Raw genomic sequence first — 14066 nt, 5'->3', positions numbered from 1 at the left:
TGCATAGTTGAATTGCTTGCAACAGAGACTAGCCCACAAAGCCCAAAATATTTATTACCAAAAAATAGTCTGCCAACCTCAAATCTAAACTCTTATGTCTTCCAAAACTAATTTTCAGAGTGCCTGGCTGGCTCAGTTGGAAGAGCATGCAACTCTTCTAAGTCTGAGCCCGATGCTGGGTATAGAGATTACTTAAAAAAAAAAAAACCACCACCAAACTACAAAAATTTTGTTTAAATAAACTTCTAAAGGATATAAATTAGGAAAAAGGAAAAGAATCCCAGAATGAAGGAGACAAATGAGCAAAGGAACTAGTAAAATATGGAAGTATTCTAAACATCCACTTACTGAATAAAACAAAGTATAATTTGTGGTGCTGAGAAACACAAAAACTACAAAACTGAACAACAGTAGCATGGCAATGTTGTGGCATGGCAATGGGTAATAAAGCATTTGATAATCCCTACATTACCAAGTTTTAAATTTGAACTTTCAGTTAAATATGTATTATAAAAAGAAATTGGGTAATCACTAAAGGAAGACTAAAGAACAGAGTATACAACTTCCAAGTAATGAAATGAGAGAAGGAGAGAGAAAGAAGAAATTCAGCCAAAAAAAAAAAAAAGAAAAAGAGAGAGAGAGGCAAGAAAAGAAAGAAAAAATGAAATTCTCCAGTTAAATTATCAGGATGGATTTAAAAATCTAGATGTACGCTATTTATATAAAAACATACCCAAAGGGGATCCCTGGGTGGCGCAGCGGTTTAGCGCCTGCCTTTGGCCCAGGGCGCAATCCTGGAGAACCGGGATCGAATCCCACGTCGGCTCCCTGCATGGAGCCTGCTTCTCCCTCTGCCTGTGTCTCTGCCTTTCTCTCTCTCTCTCTCTCTCTCTCTCTGTGACTATCATAAATAAATAAAATTAAAAAAAAAATACCCAAAGCAGAAAGGCAAAGAAAAACAAAGTAAAAAGATGGAAAAAGATACACCAGGAAAATAGAAACAAAAAGAAAAACTAAAGTAGCAATATTAACATGAAACAAAACAGACTTCCAGACAGAAAGAAAGCTTTATCAGGGAAATGAAAATGAATTGATATAGATCAAAGACTAAAAATGAACAAGGCAAATTTAAAGCCTTTAGAAAAAAATATAGGAAAGGATTACTTCAGTAAGATATAAAAGCACAAACCAATTGAGAAAACATCTAGTATTCAACTACATTAAAATTAAGAACTTCTAACCCAAAAATGAGGTGAAGACAGAAAACTAAGAAGATATTTGCAATACAAAAAACAAAAAATCCCCCCCAAAAAATGATAAAGGATTAACAGCTAGAAACTATAACTAACTACAAAACAAACAGTAAAAAGAAAGCAAGAAGAAAAACAGTTAAGTAGAAAAATAAGCAAAACATGGGGTGCCTGGATGGCTCAGTTGGTTAAGCATCTGCCTTCAGCTCAGGTCATGATCCCAGGGCCCTGGGATAGAGCCCTGCATCGGGCTCCCTGCTCAGTGGGGAGTCAGCTTCTCCTCCCGCTTCTCCCCATCACTTGTGTTCTCTCTCATTCACTGTGCTAATAAATAAATAATATTTTATAAAAGAAAAACATGAGCCAGGCATTGCACAGAAAAGTAAAAGACAACGAACCACTGCTGCTCCACCTCATTAATAATCAGTTAATATCACATTAAGACTTCATTTCACATCAACTATATTAAGAGAATTTAAAACCATGACATCGAAGATGTAAGCAATATGAACTGATGATAGAAGCATAAATGGTTACAACCACCTTAAAGTTTCCCACAAGTAATGAGGTTGAAGATGTACCTACTCCATGAATGAAAAATCCATTTCTCAAAATACCCTAGAGAAACTCTTAGATTAAGAGACATGTATAAGAATGTTTACAGGGCAGCCCGGGTGGCTCAGCGGTTTAGCACCGCCTTCCACCCAGGGCCTGGTCCTGGAGACCCGGGATCGAGTCTCATGTCAGGCTCCCTGCATGGAGCCTGCTTCTCTGTCCTGCCTGTATCTCTGCCTCTTTGCACCCCATCCCCCTCTCTCATTAATAAATAAATAAAATCTTAAAAAAAAAATAAAAAAAGAATGTTTACAGCCAGGCCTGAGACATTCTTACTTCTTACTTTTTGCACCCTAAGCACCTCACTTGCCCTACCCTGGCCCTAGCCCTGTTAATAATATTACTTTTAATACCTTAAAGTCAGGGGCTCCTGGTTGGCTCAGGCAGTAGGGCATGTGACTCTTGATTTCAGGGTCATGAGTTCAAGCTTCATACTGAGTACGGAACTTACTTAAAAAACAAACAAACAAAAAACTAAAACTGAATTAAAAAAGTGATTGCCAGGGTTGGGAAGTAGGAGAAATAGGAAGAGGTTAGTAAAAGTGTACAAGCTTTTAAGATGAATATAAGGTGACTATAGTTGACATTATATTGTGTAATTTAAATTTGTACTGTATAATTTGAAATTTGCTAAGGTGCCTGGGTGGTTCTATCGGTTGAGCGTCCAATTCTCAAGTTTGGCTTGGGTGGTGATCTCAGGATCCTGGGATCGAACCCCACATCTGGCTTCCCACTCAGTGGGGGGTCTGCAGGTATCCCTCCCACCACTCTCAAATAAAAAAATAAATCTTAAAAAAAAATTTGCTAAGAAAGTGGAACTTAAATGTCCTCACCAGGAAAAAAAAAAAAAAAAAAAAAAGGTATATATGTGGAGTGATGAATGATTTGATGGTGGGAATCCTTCCACAATGTATACCAAATGATCACATTGTATACTTTAAATATCTTACAACTTTGTCAACTGTATCTCAATAAAGCTGAAGAAATTAGAACTCAAATCTCTGTCTAGTAGAATGGATAAATTAATTATAGTATTTTCATATAATGGGATAATATACAGCACTGAAAAATGAATAAACTACACAATTTCTGAAATCCAATATATTATCTAGAGGTATTAAATACGGTAAAACTATAAAGAAAAGCAGACGAGTAACAAAATTGAGGAAAGAGATACTCCTGACAGAGTAGGAGGAAAATGCAGTAAGGGAAGAAACATTTAGAATTCAAAGTTATTGTTAATGACCCATTTCTTAACCTGTGAGGTAGAAACACAACTTTCCATTACCCTGTTCTTTAAAATTTGCATATAACCTTTTATTCATTCTTTTAGAGCTAAGATACACTTCACAACAACAACAAAAAAATTGATTCTCAGAAAACAAGATTCTCAAATACATACTTGTTCTATTAGCTATTTTATTATTTTGACTTAACAAATACAGAAATCTTACTAAATCAAATAACCCATTTTAAATGGGCAAAATATCTGTAGAGACACTTCACTAAAGAGAAATGGATGAATAAGCACATAAAGATAATACCATTATTCGTTGGGGAAATATAAATTAAAACCACAATAACCAATATACATACATTAGAATGACAAATTAAAAGACTGACAATATATGAAGTATTAACAAAGCAGGGATGTGGAAAACTGAAACCCTCACATACTGCTCGTGGGAATGTAAAATGGTATATATAGCCACTTTAGCAAAGCTTGGCATGGGGCACCTGGGTGACTCCATCAATTAAGCATCCAAATCTTGATTTCTGCTCAGTTGATGATCTCAGGGCCCTGAGATCAAGACCCACACTGGGCTCCTGACCTCAGCGTCCACTTATCCCTCTCCCTTTGCTCCTCCTCCCACTCATTCTATCTCTAAAATAAATAAATAAAATCTTTACAAAGAATTTTGGCAGTTTTGTTTTGTTGTTAACACACACTAACCATATAACCCAGCAATTTCACTCCTGAATAAATAAAAGCATATCCGTACAAAGATTCACAGCAACATTATTCATAATAGCCAAAAACAGGAAACCAGTCTTCATGTCCATCACTTGGTGCATAAACAAAATGTATATATTCATACAATGGAATATTGCTTAGAAATAAAAAGGAACAAAAAAAAGGAACAAAATACTGCTATGTACAATATAAATGAACCTCAAAAAACATGCTAAGTGAAATTCAGACACATAAGACTATATTGTGTGATTACATGAAATTGTAGAAAAAGCAAACAATGGAGAAAGATCAGTGGTCAGCCACTGATCAGTGGTTAGGAGTAGAGAGTGGCTGCAAATGGACCCAAGGGAACTTTTTGGAGTGATGGAGGTAAGAGGATTGTGGTAACAGTTTTGCAAATATATAAATTTACTAAAATTGATCCAACTGTACACCTAAAATGGGTAAATTTTATGGTATGTGTATTATACCTCAACATAGCTGGTTTTTAAAATGCTGAAGAACTCTATTTTTTTCTAACTGGGATTTTTTTTTTTTTTTAAGGTTTTATTTAGAGAGAGGGAGAGCATACACATAAGCAGAGAAGGGGCAGAAGGAGAGAATCTCAAGCACACTCCTTGCCCAATGCAGGGCTCAATCCCACAACCCTGAGATCATGACCTGAGCGGATATCAAGAATCAGATGCTTAACTGACTGAGCCATCCAGGTGCCCCTGATTGGAATTTTTTTAAACTTTGGGGAACATATTAAGAATCTTAAAGGCTCAGGTTGCCTGGCTGGCTCAGTCAGCAAGGCACGCAACTCTTGATCTTGGGGGTGTGAGTTCCAACCCCACAGTGGGCAGAGAGAATACTAAAAGATAAATAAAAATAAAAATCTTAAAGGCTCAAAAAGCATCTTCATGAGCCAGCAACCTTTCTGCAAAAGGAGAATTAAAATAAATTATAATTTTTTAGTCTCCTTTTCAAAGTATCTTTCACAACATTCAGATAGAAAGGATTCTATTAGCCCACTTGATCTTTACAGCTGGGATATATGGTGAATCCATTTTGTTCTTCTGGTTTTTCATTTTTATGTACTCTGTGATCTTTTCTTCATCTAACAAATATTCATGTAATATTTGGTATGTGCTAGGCACTATATATGAGCCAAGTCAACTAATACAATAGTAATTTTTACTTTCCATTCTGAAAGGTTTAATCTTTAAACTTACAGGAAGAAAAACAGGTATTTATACAAATACATTGAATAATGGGAATCAGGGAGTTATAAAAAATTTGTAAGCATAAATCATAGAAAGCAGTATTATTTGCTTTTATTTTTAAGATCTCTAAATCATTTACTATATATTCTTTAAAAATATATAAATATCAATACTATATATTCTTTAAAAATATATAAATCAGTCCCCAGTTTTCCCAAGGAACTAACTGGTAATAATCCTTGGTAGTTTGGGTAGTGTATTACAATTTCTGTGTGTCTCATATTAGCCTAGTTTTACTCCATTTTATTGGGATGTCTCCTGGCTTCAAGGCCTGTAAAGCAGCAGTCTTAGATTTTTTACTTATGCATTTAAAAGTCTCTGTTTTAAGTCTCTTAGTATTCTTTCCTCCACATCTGTATATCCATATCCACAGATCTATGTGGGGGTTTTTTATGCCACAAAATTAAGATCACACAATATACCCCAATAAAAAGAAAAAGAAAAAGGGGGGGGGGTGTCTGGATGGCTCAGTTGGTTAAGTGTCCAACTCCTGATCTCAGCTCAGGTCTTCATCTCAGAGTTGTGAGTTCAAGCCCTGTGTTGTGTGTTCCACGCTGGGAGTGGAGCCCACTTTAGAAAAAAAAAAAAAAAAAAAAGCCCCAAATGGAGTTATTTATGCTAAGTCCCATGTCAACAAACCAAGACTGAATTTCTACCTCCCAGGAACAGAATCTTAAACCAGGCAATCAGAAACCATCTAATCAGTTTAAGTGAGGTAATGTGCCTGAAGACCCCTACCATCACCTAGAGGAAAGTGACCTTGCAATTACCAACCTTTTTGTCTAGTAGAACTTCCCTGTTCCCACTCCTTTCTGCCTATGAAAGCCTTTCATTTGTACGGCTCTTCAGAGCTCCTGTCTGGGAGAATGAATGCTGTCTGATTCACGAATCGCTGAATAAAGCCAGTAAGATCTTTAAAGTCTACTCAGTTAAATTTTGTTTTTTAGTACTCCACTGCACATCTAGATTTTTAAAAATGTATACCATCCACATCAACATATATAGTTCTAACACTTTTAATGGCTGCATAATATTCCTCAGAATGGAGGTATCATAAGTCATCTCTTCCCCTATTCACCTTGCTTCCAGCATTTTGCCACTATCAACAATTCTGTAAATGAATACCCTTGCACTCTGTGCTTTCTTTTGCTTTTATTTCAGGGAGATACAGGTCAGTTGTCTGAGTGAATGAGACTGGGGGGGGGGGGGGCTTTTCATTTTATTACAAGACCAGATCACTTCCAAAAAGGGCAAAATTCAAATCTCCATGCACTGGTAATGTGAAAAGATGAAATTCCTACAAATACATACAACCCTGCTAGCAATAAACTTGACAGTAATGAAAATAACCAGTTAACTTTAGGCTCAAGAGCTAAAGCCATATTGAAACAAAACAGCCTTTCTCTGTAAGATACTATTAGATTGGAAAGGTCAGGACAATCCGGCATCACAGAAATCACGTTCATATTCTATTTATAAACACCTATCTCTATGGGCAATGAGCACTGGAGAAATAAGCTGTATTTATAAGCTGTATTTATAGCAATGTACCATTATACCTTACATTTATGGAGGTGAAGTATTTTCTTTGCCATATTTCTAATATCTAAAACCTTGTAACACTAACCATGCTATTTAAATTTTTTTTTTTAATTTGTAGTTTAACAAAAGTCTTTGATTTGGGCCTCTGTCCCTGTATTCAGGGTTGTATGATGACACTAAAAATAATTTGACTTCTCTGGGTATGAAAAGGGAATAGAAAACAAGCCCACCCCCCACCCCCAAATAGCACTGGCCTTGCTCCTTAATGGCCCAAAAGTAAGTTGTAAAACAGCCAAAAAGTGCTATGTTATCTCCTATGTTTTCCAGGCCGGTTTTCAAAGGGCAATACATTCCAAATAAATAACTAAAGCCATTCTAACAAAAGGGCACAAGATGCTTTGAAACTAAACACCAGAAGTAGACAAGGTTTTGCACTTAGATCTTTGCAGAAATTAGATCCAATTCTAGACACTTCACAAACTGCCACAGGGTCACCCTGAGTTAGTTCTGGGCTACTCTATTACCGTCTCCGTGGGCTTTAATTAATGCCTACCTCAGGCTCCCGCTGAATCGCAACAAAGCACTTTCCTAACTAAATTACAACGGAGAAAAAATAAAAGGGTTGTGGAAGGGGGGTAAGGTGGGGGGACAGGGGGACCGGGCGATGGGCAGTCAGGGGGGCACTTGATGGGACGAGCACTGGGTGTTATACTAGATGCTGGTAAACTGATAAGAGGAAGGAAAGGAAGGGGAGAGGGAGAGAGGAGAAGGAGGGGGGAGGAGGAAGGGAGGGGGGAGGAGAGAGGGAGGGGGGAGGAGAGAAGGAAAAGGAGGGGGGAGGGAAGAGCGAGGGGGGGAAGGGAGGGGGAGGGGGGAAGGGGAGGGGGGAGGAAGGAGGAGGAGCGAGGGAGGGAGGGAGAGGGAAGAGGGAGGGTGGAGGGAGGGGGAGAGGGGGAGGGTGGAGGGAGGGGGAGGGGGAGGGGGGAGGGAGGGGGAGGGGGATGGAGGAGGGGGAGGGACGGGGAGGAGCGATGGAGATGGGGAGGGAGGAGGAGGATGGAGGGAAGGGGAGGATGGAGCGGGAGGATGGAAGAGGGAGGAAAAAGAAAAGAGAAAAAAAGAAAAAAGTAAAGAAAAAGAGAAAAGACGGAGAGGTCCGCGGGGAAGGGCCGGCCCGTCCACCAGCAGGCGGCGCGGACGCCGACAGTCCCGGGCTCCGTCCGGCCCCGAGCCCAGTCCGGGAGATTAACCCCGACGGCGGCCCGGCCGGCAGCGCTTCCTTCCCAAATCTCACGAGACCGAGATCGGACTGGACGAGACCGACCCCAGCGCCCGGACCGGCCCAGCGCGGCAAAGTCCGCGTCGCCCGGGGAGACCCGCTCCCAGGAGCCGGGCCGCGCCGCCCCGCGCACCCCCAGCGGCTCCAGGGCCGGCTCCGCCCTCCCCCGGGGACAGCTGCGTGGGGCACAGCTGCCCGCCAGCCTGCCTCGCCTCGCCTCTCCGCTCCGCTCGGGGCGGCCCACCCATCCCGGCGGCCGGGACACCGAGCGGCAAGTCGGCGCTCACCGTCGCCAGCCTCTCCTCAGCCATCTTGGCTCCGCCCACCGCTGCGTGGGCGGAAGTGGGCGGTTCGCAGACGTCGGGCGAACGGAAGTCGTGGTGCGGGGGAAGCCGGGAGCGGCCGGACCGCGCGGGAAGAGGTCGAGGTGGCGGCCTCCGCCTGGGAGGGTCTTCGGGAGGTGCGGCGCGAGTCGGGGGCGGCTTCGCCCGCGGCTGGGCGCCGAGAGGGACCCGGGAGGCAGCGCGCGTGCTGCCGGACAGCCCCTGGGCGCCCCGGAGAGTCAGAGAAGCCGCGCGGCCCCGCCCGCCCCGCCGCCGCCGCCGCCGCGCGCCCTCCAGCTCCCCCGCGAGGCCTGGCCCCGCGCCCTGAGGTACCGAAGCCCGTTCTCGGCCGCCGGAAACCTGCTCGCTGCTCAGCCGCCACCTCCAGCCTCGGCTTCGCCGCCTCGGGCCCCCGCTCCCCTTGGCGCCAGAGTTTGCGGATGCGCTGCAGGCGGGCTGCCGACGAGCGCAGTCTCGATGGGATCGGAAATACTGGGGAAAAACCCGGGAGATTTCCCGGGAAAGCCGGAAACGCGGCCTCGCGGCCTCCGTCCCTCAAAAGTCAGTGAAACGGCCGAAAGACGCTGCGACTGGACAGACGTCCGCGGTTTGGGCACAACCCGCTCCCCGGCACAGGTTACGTGACGTGACGTGACCCCTCTGGGCCCTGGCGTGGGGGGGAGTTCTCGTGGAAGGAACACGTGGGCTCTGGAGTCCGTCAGACGCGAGCTCGTCGCTTCCTGAACTTCATTCATTCTAGGACCTGAAACTATGGAAGGAAGGAAAACCGCCAAGAGGAGCCCTTGCACCCACAGCACCGACCTTAAAAGCAGAGAGAGGAAGTCAGACGTTAATAACAGAAGCAAAATTTATGAAGAAACCGTTCACCAAATAAGTACAAATGGCTGTTTAGACATCAAAGTATAACTTTGCAAGGAAGGAAAAGAAAAAACATGCAAATTAAAGTTTCCAAGAGATACCTTCCCCCTCTTACATGGCAAAGGAAAAAAAAAAAATCTTTCACTAACATAGTTGTGAGGAAACATGCATTTTTCATCTGTGGCTAGTGGGGATATGAATGGATACAACCTCCATTGACAGCAGTTTGGCAATAACTACCAAAATTCAAAATGCACATCATCTTTAATTCCCTTATTTGAATTCTAGGAATTTATTCTATAGGTACATTTGCGAGAAATGACTTTACATACAAAGTTATTCAATGCAGCATTGTGTGTTATAACCAAAGCCTGAAAACAACCTCATTGCCTAATCATTGAGGTTAAAAATTTATGGTAAGCCCGTACTTACTATCTGATACATGAAAAGAGGCAACTATTTACATATTGACAGAAGAATTGCCAAGATACATTATTAACAGGTAAAAACAAAGTGCAGAAAAATGTATATATCTGTGTTAATAAAGAGAAGGCAAAAAATGAGTATTATGTACATAATTGCTCGTGTACTCAGAAAATATCTCTGGAAGTAGATTCAAAATGCTAGAAGTGGTTACTAGTAAGGAGAACAACTGGGTAGCAGAGCAGAGGGGCAGGGAAGAGAAGAGACTTTTTATTCTATACCTTGTGTACAATTTGAATTTTTTACCAAGCAGATGTATTATCTATTTCAATTAGAAAAAAAATAAAATTAAATGAAAACTACGTAACTATAGAATTGTGGTAAATGCTAATAAGGAAAAATACAGAGGAAAAGAGCAAATAACAGGGAGATCCAATATAGACTTGTTTGGGCAGAGAAGTTTCCCTGGGTAAGAGATTTTTAAAATGAAATCTAGGGGATAAGGCATTAGCTTGTGGAACAGGGATGAGGAAGTGGGCAGGCCTGGGAAGAATCCTAAGGCAAAGGAAGAGTTTGTGCAAAGGCCCTGAGGATGGAAGAAATTTGGCCAGTTTGCAGCACAAAAAGACCAATGTGGCTGGAAAGAAGAAAGGGAAAGGGAGTTGGTTGCAAGAGTGGAGAGGTAGGAAAGACTAGTGGTGCAGATCCACAGAGCTCATGTGAGGGATTTTATTCTAAGGGCAGTGGGAAGGCACTAGAGAGTTCTGAGCAAAGAGTGACATGGTCAGACTTAACATTTAAAGAGTTCGTGTTAGGTGCATCTGGCTAGCTGAGAAGAGCATGTGACTCTTGATCTTGGCCCCACATTGGGTGTAGAGACACTCCAAAAATAATAAACTTAAAAAAGTAAAGAGTTCATATTAGCTAATGAGTGGAAAATGAATCAAGAGGCGGACAAGAATTGATAATCTAGGAGAGACTAAAGGATACTGAAAACAAAAGATGATGAAACAGTTCACTTGGACTAGAGTGAATGGATTCTCAAGGATATTAGCACGAATTTCCTGTGCTGTAGAATTGTATATGGGAGAATGAGGGGCGATAGATATCACAGGAAAATAATCAGGTTTCCAACTTTATAAAAGCAACTGGATGAATAGTACAATTACTAAATGGGGAGTCTTAGAGAAGCAGATGTTGGTGGCAAGCTCGTAAACACACTTCATAATATTTAAAATCTCCCTGAAAGGGGTCCTATGAGGACTATATGACATTCTTTATGCCTATGTTATTAAATAAATAGGTGTTGTTATTATAATATGTTTACATATCTCTCCTTGGATCCCAGATCTTCGGAGAAAGATGGAGCACTTCTGTGCAAGAGCCTTTTTCAAATAAGAAAGCATGTTGGGTTTCTTAAATTGCAATAACTAAGTTGAATGTGCTTTAATTAGAAAGGTAATTAGAAACAAATTCCTCAAAAAACATAGCATCTTCATAGGAAGATCCTAGAATCACACAGATACTGTTTCTTATATAACAAATGAGTCTCCATTTCCCTTAGAAATCGTCCTGGGATGTAATTTTGCTTATCAGAATCATTTCAGTCATACCGCTGGTTAAGGCATTCCAGACAAAATGACATTCATCTTTTTCCCCCATAGTAGTACTTGAGGATGCAGGAGAGGAATCAAGCATCAGCAACTTTTAACATCCCCAATATACGTATAAAGAGTTACCCCCCCCAAAAAAAAAAGAGTGGAAAAAAGGAAAGAAAGCTACACTAATAGGATCTTAACAGCCAGCTTTGTTCTAATGCCACCTGCTAGGCAACTCTCTGGCACCTTCTGCCTCGAGTGGTACCGATCCTCCCAAAATGCATACCACTAACTCCTAAGGGCCCAGCCAACACCTAGGAAAACACTATAAAATATGAAGCTCCAGGGACCTTCATGAAGCATTTTAAACATACCCATTCCTGATTCTAGAGATACACTCAACAGCAAATGTGGGCAAAGGAATATACACTACATTGTGGGAAAAAAAGACACAACTCAAATGTCCATCACCAGGAACTGTTCACATAAACCAAAGTATATCCATACTAACACATAGCCTATAAAAGACTTCAAGATGGTGAAACCATTCTATGAAAAAAGGTAAAGCATAAAACATTTAGTGTGCTTCTGTTTCTTAAGTTGGGAGGGGTATATTCACATTTTCTAAATAGAATTTTGAGAAGAAATTGCAAGACACTGGTAATGATGTTTGTCTCTGTATAGGGAATGAAGAGGGCCAGGGGAAATAGAATGGGAAGAGGACTTGTTTTTCACTGTTTACCACTGAATAAAATTTGACTTTTTATTATCCATTTACTTTTAATTTTAAAAATTAGTTAATATGTAAATGAAACCACTTTGAAAATTCTCATTCCTGGAATTCATGTCTTATTTGGATGTTGAAAATCATAAGAGGATATGGCTCCCATCCTAGCAAACAAAGGTCAGATTAGCTAGAAGATCAAAAATCTTTTAAAACTCATCAGAAAGATAAGGACGTAAAGAAACATAAATGAACCAACCTCCAGAAAGTGCTCAGTCCTTCATAGAAAAGACAGACCCATGGCTGCTAATATTCCTGAACTATTCTGGGAAGAGGAATCCACCATAGGGGAATAAGAGAAACCACTTGAAATTTAACAAAATTTTAATAGGCCTATGGAGACTGGCATGATATTAGCATTGAGAGGACCCAGGTCCACAGAGAAAGCCTGCACCCACTCACCAATCTTCTCTCTTGTATCTTAACCAAGCACAGGGACATAATAAAGTGGGAATGGAGTGGGTAATAGAAGAGTTGAGACAGATTAGTCCTGCCTTTGAGGTAAGTAGAGCCTGTCCCAAATACAAGATACCCTTTAAAAATAAGGGAGCAAAGGAAGGACACTGAAAAATCCATCAGAGGCACTCTTGAAGGTTAAGAGTGGGGTGGGAGAGCTGGGAGATCCACACCCAAAGTTCTGTGGGCATTATTCCTCAAAAGACTAGGGTAGGGCACATACAGGGAATGAGACCAATACCTCCCCCATGCCCCATTCCAGTGACCAAAAAACCTGGCAGCTAGCTCAGTTTGTCCACATTTTCCACTAGAAAGAGGAGATCTCTCACATTTCCAAAGACTGATTGATGACTTGGCTGTGAAGCAAAGTCAGATCTCTAGAATATTGCCAATGCCCCAAACCCAGGACTTACTGAAGGGAAAGTGCTGATTCTGCCTTCAAAATATTTAAAACTAGTGGCAACTTAAAGCCACAATAAAGCCCAGATCTAGGTCAGATATACATTAGATTAACTGAACCACTACCCAAGTTGGCTTAAAGAAAAATGGGCATGCCTCAATTTGAGGGTAATACTTCTTTTTTTTTTTTATGCAAAGCGTCCAGCATACAATCAAATCAAAGGCATGTGCAAAAGCAAGAAAATGAGATCCATGGTAACAGGAAAGGATCAATAGGAGCAGAACTAGAGAGACACCCCAGATGCTGAATTATCAGTTAGGATCTTTAAAACAACTCTGATTAAAATGCTAAAAAATCTAGTGGAAGTCAAATACTGGAATCGATAGATAGGGTTTTTGAAATTGCTATAATAAATATGCTTAAAAAAATCTAGTGGAAATGTGGACAACATTCATGAAGAAATGGGAAGTTTTAGCAGACATGTGGTAACTATATAAACATAATGAAATGCTGGAAATGAAAAGTACAATATTAGGGGTGCCTGCCTGGCTCAGTCTGTGAAGCATGATCTCAGGATCATGAGATCAAGCCCCATGCTGGATGTAGAGTTCACCCAGAATTCATTAGGTGGAGTTAAAAGAAAGCATTAGAGAATTTGGGAACAGCTAATTGGAAAGTATCCAAACTGAGAACAAGAGAATAGAGAAAAGATCCTCTAAGATCTGTAGGGAATATAAAACCATCTAATATATGTATAGGTGGAGTTCCAGAGGAGAAGAGAGGTGAGAGAATATGGAACAAAAGAAATATTTGAAGAGATAGTGGACAAGAAATATCCAGTATTAGTGAAAAACATCAACACAGATCCAAGAGATTAAGTAAACTCCATATAAGGATAAACATACCTAGTAATCTGCTGAAGACCAAAGATAAAGAGCAGATGTAATCATGGGGGAGAGGGGTGAACCTACATTATGCACAAGTAAAAAAATAAAAATTATAGATGACTTCTGACCAGAAACAAATGAGACCGGAGGATAAATGTTTTACTGAAAGAAGAAAAGGTCAACATAGAATTCTATATCCAACTAAAATACCCCTCAAAAAACAAAAGTAAAATAATAACATGACAGATAAAACCTGAGATAATTTATCTCTAGAGAAACAATAAAAGAAATGCTAAAAGAAGTTCTTCAGATTAAATAGAGTCTAGAAATAACCACACACACAATCAATTGATTTTTAAACAAGATGCCAAGTCTGTCTAATGGGTGAAG

At 40.8% G+C, this 14066-nt stretch overlaps 1 protein-coding gene across 2 annotated transcripts in view; it reads right to left on the bottom strand.

The window, feature by feature from the left end:
- The window catches only part of BBS4 (Bardet-Biedl syndrome 4), a 56838-nt gene extending 48284 nt beyond the window's left edge, over positions 1–8554 (bottom strand). Inside the window, exon 1 of one of the 2 annotated variants that reach the window (XM_077881787.1) lies at positions 8214–8554. In XM_077881787.1, coding sequence (XP_077737913.1) covers positions 8214–8237 — 24 coding nt within the window. In that variant the 5' untranslated portion in view covers positions 8238–8554. Of the gene's footprint in view, positions 1–2218; positions 2276–8213 lie in introns of those variants that run through there. The other variant, XM_077881786.1, reaches the window with a different exon arrangement.
- Between the last annotated feature and the right edge of the window lie 5512 nt (positions 8555–14066).

The sequence above is a fragment of the Canis aureus genome, chromosome 32, assembly GCF_053574225.1.
Source record: "Canis aureus isolate CA01 chromosome 32, VMU_Caureus_v.1.0, whole genome shotgun sequence".
Classification (NCBI taxonomy): Eukaryota; Metazoa; Chordata; class Mammalia; order Carnivora; family Canidae; genus Canis; species Canis aureus.
This window is presented reverse-complemented; position numbering and strand designations above follow the sequence as displayed.